This window comes from Schistocerca gregaria, chromosome 4 (genome assembly GCF_023897955.1).
Source record: "Schistocerca gregaria isolate iqSchGreg1 chromosome 4, iqSchGreg1.2, whole genome shotgun sequence".
In the NCBI taxonomy this organism is placed as follows: Eukaryota; Metazoa; Arthropoda; class Insecta; order Orthoptera; family Acrididae; genus Schistocerca; species Schistocerca gregaria.
Window position 1 is genome coordinate 574850642 of NC_064923.1, and position 19649 is coordinate 574870290.

Genomic DNA, 19649 nt, shown 5'->3' on the forward strand with positions numbered 1-19649 from the left:
GCCTCTCCCAGCGGCTTGGACGACCTCCTCTTAGCCCTCCTGTCAGGAGGAGGCCATTTTAACTTGGTTGCATATTGGGCATTGCCTTTTTTAACCATCATCATTTGATAAGTGGCACTCTCCCACCACTCTGTACACATTATGCCCAAGTTTTAACTGTCTGCCACTTCCTGATGGAATGTCCATTTTTTAACCATTTACGTTCCAACTTGTGTTTGCCATCTGAGTTATAGGCAATTTTAGCAAATGACGTGTGGGCTGTCGACCGAGTTTTACTTTTTATCCGTCAAAGCAATATGGCAAAGGCTAATTTTTAGTTTTGGACCTCCGTATCTGTATAGTGTCTTTTTTAGCCCTTTCTCCATGTGCCCGTTTTTGGCTGTCTTCTCTTTTGTCAATTGGGATTGGCATTTAGTTGTTTTTTAACTCCTTTCTCTCTTCGTGTTATATAGTTTTGACGTTGGCGTGTATGACCCCAGTTGTTTCTGTGCCCTACAACAAAACAATCTCTGCTACACAACACAATTATGTGTGTAGCTCCAGATGAGGAAGTGTGCCAGGCTTTACTCTGTGAAAACCTGTCATTTGCAGATGTTTTGCAAATAGCACAACCTTTTGAAGTTTGTTGGGCTGCGAAAGACCAAATTGAAGTGTGGGACCATGTGACAATAATGTCAGAAAATGTGCCCACTAGGACTACAGATAACTTACACAGTGAAGTTTTTATGGGTACCAGTTGGCTTTAGTAGAATTACAGGAAATGAAATTGCACAATAAACTTAGTTTCAGCGTGGGAAGCAGTGGGCTAGACCAGTGTTGTTTTTATCTCCCTCCATTAATCACATTCAGTTAATCAGTGAAGACAGATTAGTACTCATCAAATATTGGACGGCTTTACATTTGATGATACGGCTGGATTTTTTTATGTGATTTAGCCCTTACTATCACCTGTTAATACTATAAACTTCATGTTTGGAGGCGTGATTGGATTCTGAATAGAACTGTTGCTACAGCTAGCCTTATGGAAGTGACCAGAGTTTACTGACTACTTTTTAGTTTGCCATGGCACTGTTAATTTTGTAGGTCTTTTTCAGAACTGATTTAGTGAAACACTGGAATAAGGAAATGTTAAAGATAATATTCACCTGTATTAAGATGCATTAACAATTATTTTGACCAAAATCTGTTTCTCTACTATCTAATATTTATTATTATCTTTTACACTGCATGGAAAGCAGTAGCTATTTTTTAATAAAACAGTATTGTAGATTTTTTCCTTGATATTATTTTATTTTATTATTATTTCGGTTTACTTCAAATGTGTTACTTTAAATTCAGATTCATAGGTTCGTACCAGATGAAACATGGGTACCACCTGGTTTCACCGTTCCGCAACCAGTACGTAGAAAATTCTTAAGCGAACATATAGCTCCAGAATATCTGAAGAAATTGAATCCCAGTGAAATTGAGCACTCAATGGACCAGTTAGTTGACATGAGAAACACTTGGAACCTAGCAACGCCAAACAACTCTGAACTTTTCATTGGCGTGCAAACTGTCAGTGATAAATCTCTGGCTGATGCTCTTGAGGCTCTTACCGGTGTATACTTGAAGGTAAATATGAAGTTTGCTTCTTTCTTGTGTATGCTATATTTTATCAGTGTATATTTCAGTGAAGTTTGATGCCTTATGAACCATACAGAGATCACTTGCACAAACATTGATGTGAGCCTGGTGAACATACAGGGTGATCTGCAGCATCAGAGTTCACGTAGTGAGTGGCTGGCGAGAATCAAAGTTCAGAACATAGCAAAGATTTCTGTAAAATGTGATAAATTTGTATGATGAGTAACTCAAGTCAGGAACCTTAAATAGGCATCGTCGAACTCTGGGTCCCTGAGATACAGTAACTGTGGCTTCACACAGTGCAAGAGGGTCAATGCAGTTCTACCAGCCACAGTATTTTTTGCAGTGTCGCATCAGCAGTCATGTCCACCTCGCAGTAGGTTGCCACTTGTGCTCTATTCAGTGCACAGGACAACTGGAAGAATGCAAGGCCAGAATATTTCTACTATGTGTTGATATTGATAATCGGGCTGGATATGGAATCTGAATTCCTATATAATGTAGTAAACACTTCCCCTCTTTATTGAGAACAGAGAACCAGAACTGGTTAGGTGTGTGCCTAGCTGACTAAATAAATGGTACAGTAGGTGCAGGACACCCTCACCCCTCTCTAAAAGGGTCCCTTGGTATGTATGAGCTGTGATTGGCCTATCCAGGTATTAATCGAACTACAGTAGATGGGTGGTGATATCTGACAGTTGTTTGTCTCTCGGTACAGCTTAAGTCTGCCTGCAGCAAAAGACTGGTTACCCGCAGGGGGTGGCCAGAAAGGTGGGGCTGGGGATCGCGACAGTGGTGTGGTGTTTTCTATGAGCCCAAGTCGGAGCCAGGGGGAGGGGGGGGGGGGGGGGGGGGTTTGCAGGTCTGAATGAGCAGAGCTGGTTCCGTTGTTGTACCTGCTATTTGTAATCATCTACAACATCAAAAATTTGTCACCCCTGGGGTGTAGCCATCATTCCTACCAAAAGTGCAGTCCTGTGTGATAATATTACTGTATGCACAGGTGCAGCAGGTTGAAGTACTAATTGATCTGCACATGTGCAATTATTCGGTGAGACTCTGTCTGTTGCTTATGTTGAACCTGTATATTGTGCTGAAGCTAGTGAGTGCTTTTTCAATAGGTGTGGTCCTCAAAATTTACCTCATCTGCATTTTGTGTGTCCTGGCCAGCCACTCCACTTCATGCTTTGATGCTAGATGGGAAAGAACGGTGGTCAGGTGTTCTATCCCATTAACATATACAGAATTCTGTGAACACAGATGCCTTTAATGAAGTGCCATTGTTGAATACTGTTCCCTCTACAACAAATGTGGAGTTCAGTGCAAAGTTGGTAGTTGACATCATCATAACGCTCAACCATGATACATGAGAAAAGTTAGAAAAGGCAGAAGCAATTGGTAACCACGTTGCTCCCTGGAACTGTTTGACTTGATTGATGTGTATTCTCTGTTAGGACTGCTCATCATGAGGCCACATGTTACAACACTGCACAGTTGCATTCAGAATTGTTGTGTTATAATGATGTCTCAGTGAAGAAAATGTCTGTGCTCTTAGGTAACAGGTGTAGTGAACCTCATTACACAGCAGACAAAACTGTGCAAAGCAGATGATTGTAGTCTTATTTCATCCCCTGTATATGTGCCTCAATTGTAAATTTGTTGAGGGTGAAGGAAGGTGTATTGTGACAGAACATAACACTGTGAGTAGAATTCTGTATCTGGTGAGCAAGGCCACATTTAAAATAGACAGTTTTGTAGTTGTAAGCACAGGAAATGAGGCGTACATTGGCAGCCTTTGAGTTGTTTTAACAGGGACCTTAAAATAGGGACCAAACAATGAAACAGAGCTCAAGGGGCCAAACAGTGATCAAATGAAACTTAATCCTAAACAGATAAATGTGTAATATCTTCTTACTTTATTCGACGTTCTCAATTTGTGAGCCTTCGTTTGGTCACAGTTCATGTTTATTTACAGTGCTGAAATCTGATGTGTTGGTACACAACAAAAAGGGTTTGCCGAAGTGAACTTCACTTGACACAGTGTTTCAAAGGCTCTTTTTAAGCTGAGGGATCACTTTTGGCATTCTTCTGTTCAGAAAGAATTAACCCCCTTTTTGCTTAGTTGATGGAGTGGGTGGGAGAGTGAGCAAATGTGGTATGACAATTAATTTTATCTAAGAAAAACTACGTCTCTTTAAGTACTTATAGTCCAGAAAGTTATTTATTACACCAATATCGCCCTGCATTGATGTTAGTTTGTTTTGTATTAAGCTCAGACTGAGATTTAATCCACAACAGGAACCACTGTATATCACCACTGTACTGTGAGTATACTGCAGTAGTGGTGAAACTGTTCACTGGTAGGTGTCCAGATTAATCGGAGAGACAGCCACACCTGTGTCCAGCTTGACATCTCTCGTTATACTTTGACATAAATTAACATAATTTTTTTCTGTAGAAAATGGCTTAGTAACATGTAGCATACTGGCAGCGCAATCTGTTGATTGCTGGCAGCGTTAGACAATTGTGTTGTGGTGTCCCAACTTGATGTATGTAAAACATCTTGATGTCACAGAATGGGCAGTGAAATTCCTCTTGCCTTGTGTTGCAGTTGGGACACAATTTATTTGAGTTGATTTACTTGAGGTTTATAGGCAGTAATGTGAGGGAAACATTTTTGTCAAACACTGATAAGTCCAAGGTGGATTAACAACAGTATTATGAAAATAGTAGATTGCTACAAACCATATCCAGGGAACATAGAGTTGCAGAAAGGCACAACAAAAAGACAGCTATTTCTGTGTGATTCTTGCATTTTGTGAGATGATTACAGTGAATAAAATGCTTTTCTTGTGCATGTTTATTATTGTTGAGGAAAGTGAATCACTAACTACTGACAAAACTTGTGTATTCTGCATTGCTGGACTAAGCGGTTAATAGATGTTCAGTTACTCCAATGATGATCTTGACCATCCATCATCACTAAGCCATTCAGCACTAATGTGGCCTGTGGTGAAGCTGGTGTTTTTTATGTTTAGCACCTCACTTAATGTTCGATTAGATGACTCTTCGATGGTCTTGGCTGCTACTTGGATAGCAGAATACGTGGAATGCATATAAGGATTTTTTAGGCTAGGCATCAGTTTGAGGTATTCTGATGAACACTCGCCAGGCAGTACTCAGCAAAGGAAGTCAGACTGCGTTCAGAGTAAAGACACTTCAACTGTCAAAATTTTATCAGTAAATTGTCGAAGTACTGTAACAATTTACTGCCCTTCAGGAAAGTTGTCACACTCAAGTTGTTATCAGGACCGAGAGCTAGCTGAAACCTGAGATATTTAGCAAGTCGTGGAATGTGTATCGGAAAGACAGATTAGAGACATAGGATGGGGAGTGTTCATTGCAGTTGACAAAAACAACGTGTCTGTTGAGGTCAAAGTTCAGTATGAGAGTGTAGTTATATGGTTGTGTGTAACAGGTCTAGGTGAAACCAAGTTAATTGTTGGATGTTTTTACCAGCCACACAATTCTTCTGTGACAGTTTTTGAGTCATTCAAAAAATGTGTGTGGTCAGTAGCATGTAAATATCCAGATCCTGTAATACTAATTGGAGGCAGCTTTAACCTACCGAGTATTGACTGGAATGTCTGTGGTACATTGCAGGGGTATGGACAGATAGTCATGTGAAATACTTTTGAACACATTTTCTGAAAACTGTTTTCAGCAGATAGCTTGACAGCCTCCACACAAAGGAAATATCTAGACATTGTAACTACTAATAGACTAGACCTTATTGACAATGTCAGTATAGAAAAGGGGACTAGTGATCATTATATTATTATAGCAACTATGATTATGAAAGTTAATATGTTGGTTAAGAAGGCTAGGAGAATATTTCTGCTGGAAAGAGCAGATCAGCAGTTGTTAGCATCTCACTTAGACAGTGAATTGACATCTCTTAATTCCACTAGTGAATTGATATCTTTTAGTTCCACTAAGATTGACATAGAGGATTTATTGGCAAAGTTTAAGCAGATTGTAAATCATGGTCTGGAAGTTATGTGCCCAGTAAGGTGGATTATGGGCAGAACAGACCCACCATGGTTTAATAACAAGATTTGGAAACTGCTAGTGAGACAGAGGCTGTTGCACTCTCAGTTCAAAAGAGAATGCACAAATGATGACAAACAAAGGTTAATACAGATTTGTGTGCCAGTGAAAAGGTGTCTGCCTAAGCATACAGCTACTACCAGTGTCATAAATCACAAAAACATCTGTCCAAGAACCTGAGAAAATTCTGGTCTTATGTAAAATCGCTAAGTGGGTCTGAGGCTTCCATTCAGTCACTTGACCTGTCTGGTGTCGCAGTTGAAGCTAGCAAAATGAGAGCTGAAGTTTTTAATTTTAATTCAAGAAAACACTCACAGGAGAATCATACAAACATACCATTGTTTGACCGTTGAACAGACTCCCAGAGGGACAACATAGTAATTAAGCATCCTTGGTGCAGAGAAACAACTGAAGCATTTGAAAACAAATGTTACCAGGTCTGGAGGGAATCCCAGTTCGTTTTTTGAAACAATGCTCTGTGGCATTGGCCCCTTACTTAGCTTGCATTTGTCATGAATCTATTGCCCAGCATAAAGTCCCAAGTGATTTGAAAGAAGTGGAGGTGACTCCAGTGTGTAAGAAGGGCAAAAGAATGGACCAGCAAAATTACAGACCAATATCACTAACATTGGTTTACTGCAGAATCCTTGAACTCATTCTTAGTTCAAAAATATCTTTAGACCTAAAAGCTTATGTCCATCAATCACCATAGTTTTAGAAAGCATCACTCATGGTAAACTCAGTTTGCCATTTCCTCCCAAGATATACTGGGAACTATGGATGAAAGACAACGGGCAGATTCCATATGTCTAGATTTCCTGAAAGTGTTTGACATGGTGCCTCATTGCAGGCTGTTAAAGAAGGTATGAGCATATGGAATAGGTTCACAGATATGTGAGTGGCTCGAAGACTTCTTAAGTTATAGAACATCCTAATTGGTGTGATGAATGGCAGCTAGCTCTAAATATAGAAAAATGTTAGTTAATGTTGATGAGTAGGAAAATCAAACCTGTAATGTTTGGGTACAGTACTACTAGTGTCCTACTTGACATAGTCAAGTTGTTTAAATATCTGGGCGTAATGTTGCACAGTGATGTGAGATGGAATGAGCATGTGAGAACTGTGGTAGGGAAGGCAAATGGTCAACTTCAGTTTTTTGTGAGAGTTTTAGGAAAGAGTGGTCCACCAAGAAAGGGGACTGCATATTGGACACTAGTGTAACCTGTTCTTTGGCAATGCTTGAGTGTTTGAGATCTGTACCAGGTCGGATTGAAGAAAAACATTAAAGCAATTCAGAGGCAGACTGGTTGATTTGTTACCAGTAGGTTCGAACAACATGTGTTTTTGAGAAAATTTGAAGCTTACTGCAGAACGGTTCTGTTGCTTCCAACACACATTGTGCGTAAGGACCACATTGATAAGATACATGAAATTATGCCTCATATGGAGGCATATAGACAACTGTTTTCCTGTAGTTCTATTTGTAAGTGGAACAGGAAAGGAAATGACTGGCAATGGTATGGGATACCCTCTGCCTCATGCCATAGGTGGATTCCTGAGTACCAGCGTAGGTGTGATGTAGACTCTAATGAGTTCTGCAATGTCTCCCGTGTATGTAACTGAAGTACGGTAATGTCACAGATTAAAGGTTCAGCACAAAACATTTTACATCAAAAATAACACTAATGTGCTAAGGCTTGCAGATCTGAAATGCATGCTGCATTCTTAAAATGCTGATTAAAGTATGAGCCTACTTGTTACCATTTTCGATTTGCTGATCACAGTAGTCAGTTTGCAAACCACTAATTTCAAGATTTTCCATTAAAATATGCCCCACAGCTCTAATACAAGTGAAAAAATTCATGATAACACCGTAATAAATGGAGTGACCCATTAGGCTCAGTCATATGTAAAGCAGGAGCCAGACTTACATACATTCTTATGATACTAGGAAAACACATCGGTAAAGTGTGTGAGATCCATACCAAATAGGACTTGCAGGAGCTTGTGATAAAGTAAGATGAGATATTTTTACTTCCCCTCTTGTTTTGCCATCTGCCTCCTTAAATACATTTTTCCATCTTTGACTAATTACCATTAACATATGTGAGTATAATCTTATTTTTCATAAAAGAGAAAAGTTGGCCCTCAGTTTTAAAGAATACAGCACCAGCAGTATTAGGGAAGGAAAGTTGCTACTCACCATAGAGCAGAGAGGCTGAGTCGCAATAGGTACAACAAAAAGATTCACACAATTATTGCTTTCGGCCATTAAGGCCTGAAACCACACTGCAATGTGGTGTCAGTTGTCTGAGACTGCAGACATGTGTGGGAGTACGTCGACACCAAGGACCATCAACGAAGACATAAAGCAGGTGGACATCACATATGGTGCCCTTATGGGTGAGGACTATTTTATGTGGACACAATAGACAAGGACTCACAAACTTTGTCAGTGAAATCAAGAATAGTTTACAATACAGTGATTGTAATGAAGAAAGTGCAATGGTCAATCAGCGCATGGGTTTCATGGTCACAGTAGGACAGCAGCCAATCAACGAGCAGGTTCTATAGATGCAGCCATTGAGTACAGGTCCAGCGAATCAGTAAGCAGGTGGACACATCCGACTGAGATAAACAAGACACCTCACCGAGAGAATTGCAACTTGCAGCAGCCGTGGAGACGATGAATCAAGATGACAACCGCAGCAACAGCAGGTGGAGACGAGTGATTAAAAACGAGATAATTCATAGCAAAACCTGTTTTACATTGAGTGATATATAATGAGTGGCCCTAACGAACAAGACAGTGTGATTGGAGACACTGGACAACAGGGGAGTTGTGTGACTGAAAACAAACCTGTAGGGGTTAAGTTTTTAAATGAACAGAAAGAACTAATTGGGACTGGTTCTGTAGATAATGTGGTTATAAATCAGACATGAATGTAACTTTCAGTGATGGGGATGAAAGTCTTATTGTAGATTAAATGAAAAAACCATCGTCTACATTGTTTGGTGATGTGAGTGAAACGGACGAAAACAATACTGTAATGGATGAAATTGTTAAGGCTAAGGAGGAGGAATCGAGTAGCAAAAGTCAGCAAGAGCAAAAGTTCATGGCAGACGGAAAAGTGGAAGTGATGTTAAGGCAAATTATGAGTAGTTTGAGTCAGATGAGTATGAAAGAAAACATTAGTAGTATGAAAGAAGACATTAGAAGGGTGGAAAAGAAAACTGATAGCATTAGAACTGACGTTATCTTAAAGGGTGAACTGAAGAAAGAAATTAAAAATGAGATTAAGGTAGTCAGTTCTAATCTTTCAGAATTAAGTAAGATGGTTGAGGTGGTAGTTAAACATTGTTATGAAAAGGTAAAGAAAGTAGAACAGAGTACTAATGACAAAATTAACATTAATGAGTAGTAAATGTGTAGAAGAGAGAAAGAAAATTTGTGATGACTGTAGTAGGAGGGTGGAGGCATCTGAAAACCAGTGTAAAGATCTAGTCAAAGGAGCCAGGAAAGTTTCTGTTGAAAACAGGGTTACACTTGAGAACCAAATCAATCAGATTAAAAATGATTTAGAAACGGAGGTAGAAATCATGTTTGCAGTAGTAGTAAAGAAACTGGCAAAAGTAAATAAAAATGTAGATTCTAAATTGGCTGAAATAGAGAAAAAGATGGAAGAGGTACAAAATCTAAAGCATAGAGTATGTAGTGTCACAAACAGACCTTCATTTGTTAGTTGTAAGAAATTTAATAATTTTGAACCATATGGGTAAGTGTATCCACTGGATTTCATTAGGGAATTTAATGATTTGCCTGAAACACAGAATGACAAAGAAAAAATGTGATTTGTGAGACTTTTTTGAAAGGGGATGCTTATGGATGGGCAGCTCAAGTATGTGATAGCTGTACTTCATGGCAAAGCTTTGAGAAAGAAAAGCAGTGGAGAATTTTGAGTAAATTTTTGGGAGGAGTGAGATTTGACTCTAGGAAGGGTTCTGTGAAATGTTTCTGTCAGCTTTGGATGAACAAACTGAAATATTTGGACTAAGCACTAGGTAGTGAATCAGTAATTATGGGTTTAGAAACTAAGTTGCCTCAGAAAGTTAGAGAATTTCTTGTACCTGCCTCTAGGGGTAATATTAGTGATTTCTTGAATTATGGTGATAAAGTGGAGAGAGTGAAGCCCTCAGTGGAAGATTGTAGGAGGAATTTTGACGACAATAATCAATCAGAGCCCCCCCCCCCCCCTCTCCCCCAAGAACCATGTATCTTGCCGTTGGTGGGGAGGCTTGCGTGCCTCAGTGATACAGATAGCCGTACCATAAGTGCAACCACAACAGAGGGGGTATCTGTTGAGAGGCCAGGCAAACATGTGGTTCCTGAAGAGGGGCAGCAGCCTTTTCAGTAGTTGCAGAGGCAACAGTCTGGTTGATTGACTGATCTGGCCTTGTAACGCTAACCAAAACAGCCTTGCTGTTGTGGTACTGCGAACGGCTGAAAGCAAGGGGAAACTACAGCTGTAATTTTTCCCGAGGGCATGCAACTTTAGTGTGTGGTTTAATGATGATGGCGTCCTCTTGGGTAAAATATTCCGGAGGTAAAATAGTCCCCCATTCGGATCTCCTGGTGGGGACTACTCAAGAGGACGTTGTTATCAGGAGAAAGAAAACTGGCGTTCTATGGATTGGAGTGTGGAATGTCAGATCCTTTAATCGAGCAGGTAGGTTAGAAAATTTAAAAAGGGAAACGGATAGGTTAAAGTTAGTTATAGTGGGAATTAGTGAAGTTCGGTGGCAGGAGGTACAAGAGTTTTGGTCAGGTGAACACAGGGTTATAAATACAAAATCAAAAAGGGATAATGCAGGAGTCGGATTCATAATGAATAAAAAAATAGGAGTGCGGGTAAGCTACTACAAACAGCGTAGTGAACACAGTATTGTGGCCAAGATAGACACGAAGCTCACGCCTACTACAGTAGTACAAGTTTATATGCCAACTAGCTCTGCAGATGCCGAAGAAATTGAAGAAATTTATGATGAAATAAATGAAATTATTCAGATAGTGAAGGGAGATGAAAATTTAATAGTCATGGGTGACTGGAATTCGGTAGTAGGAAAAGGGAGAGACGGAAACGTAGTAAGTGAATATGGATTTGGGCTAAGAAATGAAAGAGGAAGACGCCTGGTAGAATTTTGCGCAAGCATAACTTAATCATAGCTAACACGTGGTTCAAGAATTATGAAAGAAGGATGTATACATGGAAGAATCCAGGAGATACTAGAAAATATCAGATAGATTATATAATGGTAAGATGGAGATTTAGGAGCCAGGTTTTAAGTTGCAAGACATTTCCAGGGGCAGATGTGGACTCTGACCACAATCTATTGGTTATGAACTGTAGATTAAAACTGAAGAAACTGCAAAAAGGTGGGAGTTTAAGGAGATGGGACCTGGATAAACTAAGCCAGAGGTTGTACAGAGTTTGAGGGAGAGCATAAGCAAACAATTGACAGGAATGGGGGAAAGAAATACAGTACAAGAAGAATGGGTAGGTTTGAGAGATCAAGTAGTGAAGGGAGCAGCGGATCAAGTTGGTAAAAAGACGAGGGCTAGTAGAAATCCTTGGGTAATAGAAGAAATATTGAATTTAATTGATGAAAGGAGAAAATATAAAAATGCAGTAAATGAAGTAGGGTAAAAGGAATACAAACGTCTCAAAAATGAGATCGACAGGAAGTGCAAAATGGCTAAGCAGGTATGGCTAGAGAACAAAGGTATAAGGATGTAGAGGCTTATCCTACTAGGGGTAAGATAGATACTGCCTACAGGAAAATTAAAGAGACCTTTGGAGAATAGAGAACCACTTGTATGAATATCAAGAGCTCAGATTGAAACCCAGTTTTAAGCAAAGAAGTGAAAGCAGAAAGGTGGAAGGAGTATATAGAGGGTCTGTACAAGGGTGATGTACTTGAGGACAATGTTATGGAAATGGAGAAGGATGTAGATGAAGATGAAATGGGGGATACGACACTGCGTGAAGAGTTTGACGGGGCACTGAAAGACCTGAGTCGAAACAAGGCCCCGGGAGTTCACAACATTCCTTTAGAACTACTGACGCCCTTGGGAGAGCCAGTCCTGACGAAACTCTACCATCTGATGAGCAAGATGTATGAGACTGGCGAAATACCCTCAGACTTCAAGAAGAATATAATAATTCCAATCCCAAAGAAACCAGGTGCTGACAGATGTGAGATTACCAAACTATCAGTTTAATAAGTCACAGCTGCAAAATACTAACACAAATTCTGTACAGCTGAATGGAAAAACTGGTAGAAGCTGACCTTGGGGAAGATCAGTTTGGATTCCGTAGAAATATTGGAACACATGAGGCAATACTGACCCTACGACTTATCTTAGAAGATAGATTAAGGAAAGGCAAACCTACGTTTCTAGCATATGTAGACTTAGAGAAAGCTTTTGACAATGTTGACTGGAATACTCTCTTTCAAATTCTAAAGGTGACAGGGGTAAAATACAGGGAGCGAAAGGCTATTTACATTTTTTACAGAAACCAGATATCAGTTATAAGAGTTGAGGGGCATGAAAGGGAAGCTGTGGTTGGGAAGGGAGTGAGTCAGGGTTGTAGCCTCTCCCCGATGTTATTCATTCTGTATATTGAGCAAGCAGTAAAGGTAACAAAAGAAAAGTTCGGAGTAGGTATTAAAATTAATGGAGAAGAAATAAAAACTTTAGGGTTCGCCGATGACATTGTAATTCTGTCAGAGACAGCAAAGGACTTAGAAGAGCAGTTGAACCGGATGGACAGTGTTTTGAAAGGAGGGTATAAGATGAACATCAACAAAAGCAAAATGAGGATAATGGAATGTAGTCGAATTAAGTCGGGTGATGCGGAGGGAATCAGATTAGGAAATGAGACACTTAAAGTAGTAAAGGAGTTTTGCTATTTGGGGAGCAAAATAACTGATGATGGTCGAAGTAGAGAGGATATAAAATGTAGACTGGCAGTGGCAAGGGAAGCGTTTCTGAAGAAGAGAAATTTGTTAACATCGAGTATAGATTTAAGTGTCAGGAAGTCATTTCAGAAAGTATTTGCATGGAGTGTAGCCATGTATGGAAGTGAAACGTGGATGATAAATAGTTTGGACAAGAAGAGAATAGAAGCCTTTGAAATGTGGTGCTACAGAAGAATGCTGAAGATTAGATGGGTAGGTCACATAACTAATGAGGAGATATTGAATAGAATTGGGGAGAAGAGGAGTTTGTGGCACAACTTGACTAGAAGAAGGGAATGGTTGGTAGGACATGTTCTGAGGCATCAAGGGATCACCAGTTTATTATTGGAGGGCAGCTGAAGGGTAAAAATCGTAGAGGGAGACCAAGAGATGAATACACTAAACAGATTCAGAAAGATGTAGGTTGCAGTAGGTACTGGGAGATGAAGAAGCTTGCACAGTAGCATGGAGAGCTGCATCAAACCAGTCTCAGGGCTGAAGACCACAGCAACAACAACAACAACAATCAATCAATCAGAGAGAGAGAGAGAGAGAGAGAGAGAGAGAGAGAGAGAGAGAGAGAGAGAGAGAGAGAGAGAGAGAGAGAGAGAGTTTCAGGTAAATAGAATGAACAGGACTATTTGTAGTAGAAATTCAAGGAGTGGTTGGGTGGCGGATAGCCAGAATGGGCGCGAAAATGATAGGAGACATTCAAGTAAAAGAAGTGGCGGAGAGATTTTAATTCTGGGTCAAACCATTTATGCTAGATAATGATCGAGTTTTGCTGAAGAGTCACTTGTATATGTGGTATTTCCACGAAGTAAGTTCCATTTGATTATATAATACAAATGTGTACAGACACAGAAAAAATATTTATTGTACCAAAGTCTACAACTGTCAAACTACTTTTCTACATAGCATCCGAAATTTTGTTGGCACTTGTCATAGGGTGGCATAAGTTTTTGTATGTCTTCTTCATAGAAGGTCGCCACCTGTGTATTCAGCCATGTGGTAACATGTTCTTGCAGCTCGTAATCATCGTTGAAGTGTTGACCACCAAGGCCAGATATTAGGTGTAAGAAGAGATGGAAATCGCTAGGAGTGAGGTCTGGGTTGTACGGAGAATGGTCAAATGCGTCCCAGTGAAATTCCATTAAGAGTTGTTTGGTCACTTTAACCGTGTGAGGTTGGGCATTATTGTGGAAAAAAACATGTTTTGACAGTAATCCTCGGCACTTGTTTTGTATTGCGTGGCGCAATAACTAAATGTTCTGCAGTAACCATGTGCATTTATTGTTTGGCCTCTTGGTAAGAAATCAATCAGCAAAATGCCTTTTCTGTCCCAAAAAACGGTGTACATGACTTTTCGAGGTGTCAGGATTTGCTTAGGCTTAGGTTGGGGATGAAGTGTGCCTCCATTCCATTGATTGGCATTTTGTTTCAGAGGTGTTATGTTTTAGTTGTAATTTCTGTAAATTGAACATCAAACAATGTATAGTTTCAGTACCTGTTATCGTGATGATTACAAAGGCCTGATTTTTTTGGTCCCAAGACAGTCAGTCCATGGCTGATTTTCAGACGAGGAATCTGTGCTGATTAAAACAACAATAATGCATTAACTTAACAGTGGAATAAGTTTAACACAATTAAGCCTTGTGTTAAAACAATGACAGCATCTGTTCAATACGTACTGCATTACTCTGTAAGAACTGTGAACTGTGTGGTTAGGTTTTTACTGCTCATAAATATTCAACAGTAAACTATTGTAGCAGTAGGCTGATGTTTGTCTGCAAACTATTAATGAGGCTTATCGAAAGTTAAACAATAGTTAACAGGCCATATAACTGTGTGTTATTGGGAGGGAGTGGGGGTGTGAACAGTGAAACTATGAAACGCAACTGTGCAACTGTTGGCTACATCATTTATAGTAGTCAGTGTTGAAGTTTCACCCCCATTTTTCAGCCAGTATCACAATGCAGTATGTCGACACCGAAGACCATCAATGAAGAAATAAAGCAGGCGAATGTCACAAGGTACTTAATGTAGACACAGAAAAATGATATGTTTGTTTGGCCACAGGAGAGCAATGACAGACATTTCAAGATAGATGTCAGTTATCCCATGGAAGACTACTTACAAGGATTTAGGAACCATTATTAACAAGCAATATTGGAATATACTGCAACTCCTTACAAAATGTTCTGGTTCTTTGACGACAAAATTAGGCATGCCTGTATTTAAGCAGTCATTGTTTCTGCACTTCATCTGCAAATGGAATGGAAAGAAATGTTGACTTTTGGGATCATGCTAGAGGTTGGCAAAGTATGTATGTAGATGTTAAACAAGATTGATAGTGTTTGGTAGGGTTAAATCAGTCAAAAATAAGTTTAAAAAAAATGGTGTGGTAACAGCAACAGTTAGCAATACTAAAAACAGTAAACATACATAACCAACACAAGTTTTTAAAAAAATATACTCTGTGAAAGTGAAATGTTTGGGTGATGTGCTCTCACAGTACTGAATATCTGACACCCTGGTTTGCACAGGACAACGAAGGACAGGGTGATAGCCGTGATAACAAGATCTTAAAGCATCCTAAGTAAAATCAATTTTTTCCATTAGAAATGTTAAGTGGAATGAAACAGCAGATTAATGTTATGAAACAGGTACTCCACAACCTTGTCTCTTAGCTAACAGTAAAAGAGTAATGAAACACTTTGATGTAGTAACAGATCTGCAAACAACATATGTGAATTACACCCAGGGATGCTTCACAAATAAAATGTAGCAAAATGGTATTGCATAAAAACAAACAGCATTTTATTTAGTTGAACAGACAGACCAAATGTCCAAGAAGATATTATTAATAATATAGACGAAGCTAAGTAGAATTTTACCATTTAAGTAGCAAAATAACATATGATGGTCTAAACAAAATTTGGTGACAGCAAAAAAAGCTTTTCTAAACGCTAGGCATGTTAACTTCTAATATGAATGTAAAGGTTTGAAGTATTTTTGAAAGTATTTGTTGAAAGTGTAGTTCTGTGAAAGTGAAATCGGGATAATGTACAGTCCAGACTAAAAAGAGAATAGAAGCTTTTGAAATGTGAGCTACAGAAGAATGCAGAAGATTATATGAGTAATGCAGGTTTCCTGTTGTGGTGGACACGATTTAGTCAATTAAGGTGTAATATTGTTCTTCTTTACTTATTAGCTGCTCAAATATTGCCCTGAATGGCAATGAAAGACTTTGTCTCTTCCTTGCCTGATTATACTGTAAGCAACTTAAACTTTCACTTTTCTTGAATAATATTTGAACACTTTTCTTATATGTACGTATTGTCCACCAACATACATAACAACACTAGATAACATATTTTGGATAAATGGCAGCATCGGTTGTAAAGATTGAAATCCATTATTGTGTGACCATCTTCAGTGCCAAAAATACATAAGAACCATCAGACATGGTCTTGAACACAAATATGGTCATATTTATAATCATCATCAAAAAAATACAGAAACAGGAAAACACACCAGTGTATGGATTCTCATTCATACCAAACCATTGAACCCTTGTAGGCCTATTTCATAATAGCACATTTTCCATGGGGTGTAACATGTACTTTGATGATTACTTCCAACAGGTCTCTTACTTTTACTGCATACGATAATTTGGAATTACAGAAGAATTTATCTTGTGACCGCAGCAGTTGTCGGTCCAATGTACAGTGAGGTTGTAGCCTACACAGCTGACTAGCTAAGCTCAGTATAGCAAAATCAGCATCATAGTGTTCTCTACATTGCAAAGTGTACAAAATACAGACATCAAATACAGAAAATACCATTAATAGTAAAAAACCATGCTTACATAAAAGTAACCTTTAAAATCACATGATGAGAGTGAGTAACTACCCTGATGATTATGTGAGAAATATTTATAACAAAAATATAAAGACTAATAAGCAGGAATGTGTGCCAGTTATGAACAGTAATAGAAAGAAAAAAATTGTTAGTTTACCAGGATTTTGAGTACTGTTGTTGTTGTTGTATTCAGTCCTCAGATTGGTTTGATGCAGCTCTCCATGCTACTGTGCAAGCTTCTTCATCTCCCAGTACTTACTGCAACCTACATCCTTCTGAATCTGCTTAGTGTATTCATCTCTTGGTCTCCCTCTACGATTTTTACCCTCCACGCTCCCCTCCAATGCTAAACTTGTGATCTATGATTTTTATCCTCCACGCTCCTCTCCAATGCTAAACTTGTGATCTATGATTTTTACCCTCCATGCTGCCCTCCAATGCTAAACTTGTCATCCCTTGGTGCCTCAGAACATGTCCTACCAACCGATCCCTTCTTCTTGTTAAGTTGTGCCACAAACTCCTCTTCCCCCCAATTCTATTCAATACCTCCTCATTAGTTATGTGATCTACCCATCTAATCTTAGCATTCTTCTGTAGCACCACATTTCAAAAGCTTCTATTCTCTTCTTGTCCAAACCATTTATCATCCATGTTTCACTTCCATACATGGCTACACTCCATACAAATACTTTCAGATACGACTTCCTGACACTTAAATCTACTCTCGATGTTAACAAATTTCTCTTCTTCAGAAACGCTTCCCTTGCAATTGCCAGTCTACATTTTATATCCTCTCTACTTCGACCATCATCAGTTATTTTGCTCCCCAAATAGCAAAACTCCTTTACTACTTTAAGTGTCTCATTCCCTAATCTAATTCCCTCAGCATCACCCAACTAAACTCGACTACATTCCATTAACCTCGTTTAGCTTCTGTTGATGTTCATCTTATATCCTCCTTTCAAAACACTGTCCATCCGGTTCAACTGCTCTTCTAAGTCCTTTGCTGTCTCTGACAGAATTACAATGTCATTGGCGAACCTCAACATTTTTATTTCTTCTCCATGAATTTTAATACCTACTCCGAATTTTTCTTTTGTTTCCTTTACAGCTTGCTTGATATACAGATTGAATAACATCAGGGACAGGCTACAACCCTGTCTCAAACCCTTCCCAACCACTGCTTCCCTTTCATGCCCCTCGACTCTTATAACTGCCATCTGTTTTCTGTACAAAATTGTAAATAGCCCTTCGCTCCCTGTATTTTACCCCTGCCACCTTCAGAATTTGAAGGAGAGTATTCCAGTCAACATTGTCGAAAACTTTCTCTAAGTCTACAAATGCTAGAAATGTAGGTTTGCCTTTCCTTAATCTGTTTTCTAAGATAAGTCTTAGGGTCAGTATTGCCTCACGTGTTCCAACATTTCTGCGGAATCCAAACTGATCTTCACCGAGGTTGGCTTCTACCAGTTTTTCCATTCGTCTGTAAAGAATTTGTGTTAGTATTTTGCAGCAGTGACTTATTAAACTGATAGTTCGGTAATTTTCACACCTGTAAACACCTGCTTTCTTTGGGATTGGAATTATTATATTCTTCTTGAAGTCTGAGAGTATTTCACCTGTCTCATATATCTTGCTCACCAGATGGTAGAGTTTTGTCAGTACTGGCTCTCCCAAGGCTGTCAGTAGTTCTAATGGAATGTTGTCTACTCCGGGGGCCTAGTTTCGACTCAGGTCTTTCAGTGCTCTGTCAAACTCTTCACGCAGTATCGTGTCTCCCATTTCATCTTCATCTACATCCTCTTCAATTTCTGTAATATTATCCTCAAGTACCTCGCCCTTGTGTAGACCCTCTATATACTCCTTCCACCTTTCTGCTTTCCCTTCTTTGCTTAGAATTGGGTTTCCATCTGAGCTCTTGATATTCATACAAGTGGCTCTCTTTTCTCCAAAGGTCTCTTTTTAGTTTTCCTGTACGCAGTATCTATCTTACCCCTAGTGAGATAAGCCTCTACATCCTTACATTTGTCCTGTAGCCATCCCTGCTTAGCCATTTTGCATATCCTGTCAATCTCATTTTTGAGCAGTTTGTATTCCTTTTTGCCTGCTTCATTTACTGTGTTTTTATATTTTCTCCTTGAGTACTAGAGCTTCAAAAAATTGTGGTGGGCATCTCATTTTCAACCAAAGACAAACTCCATAAAATGTTAATTAAAAATAGATATAAATTTAATTATTTTCAAGAGTCAGGGGTTTACAGATTACAGTGTGCTGATTGTAATGCTTTTTATGTGGGGCAGACGGGGAGAAAACTCGAAGTAAAATATTATGAGCATTTTGCACTGTGTACGAGAGATGTTTCCGATAGATCCAACTTTGCAGCACACTTGATTGATACAGGCCATGCTATTTTTGACTTGATATTGTGGCTTAAATTGCTCCAGAGGGGAGAAGAAGACAGATGTATCAGTCTCCTTGAGGAGATGGAGATTTTCTGTACTTTAAAATCTCGGAATTGCACATTGCTTAATGAGCAGACAGTTCCAAAAATATCTGATTTTTGGGAGCACTTGGGCGAGAGCTGCCTGGTGCATGGCAGGAAGGCCACCCACAGGGCTGGTAACAAGACAGAAGATCAGCTGGTATTATGCTGTTATATGAGAGTAAATGTGATGTGCACTTGGGCTAGCCACTTCTTCAGCAATTTTTTGCTGTGAGGTGCTTAACAGGTTTCCTAACAGCAAGTGATGGATATTATTTTTATCAAACAATGGAAAATCCAGGATAGAATGTAACAAAATTGTGAAAAAGAAGTTGCTACTCATCATATTGTGGAGATGCTGAGTCGCAGATAGGCACAACAAAAATACTATCACAAATATAGTTTTTGGACAGTAAGAACTTCTTCACACACACACACACACACACACACACACACACACAACTCATATACACATGACTGCAGTCTCAGGCATCTGAGGCCACACTGTGGGACCCCCTCTCTCCCCCTCCTCCCCCCCCCCCCCCCA

At 39.3% G+C, this 19649-nt stretch overlaps 1 protein-coding gene across 2 annotated transcripts in view; it reads left to right on the forward strand.

The window, feature by feature from the left end:
- LOC126365926 (endoribonuclease Dicer-like) overlaps positions 1-19649 on the forward strand; it is a 401671-nt gene that overhangs the window by 355911 nt on the left and 26111 nt on the right. For both annotated transcript variants that reach the window (XM_050008684.1, XM_050008683.1), the window contains exon 20: positions 1339-1614. In XM_050008684.1, the coding sequence (XP_049864641.1) occupies positions 1339-1614 (276 nt within the window). The remainder of the gene's footprint in view (positions 1-1338; positions 1615-19649) is intronic.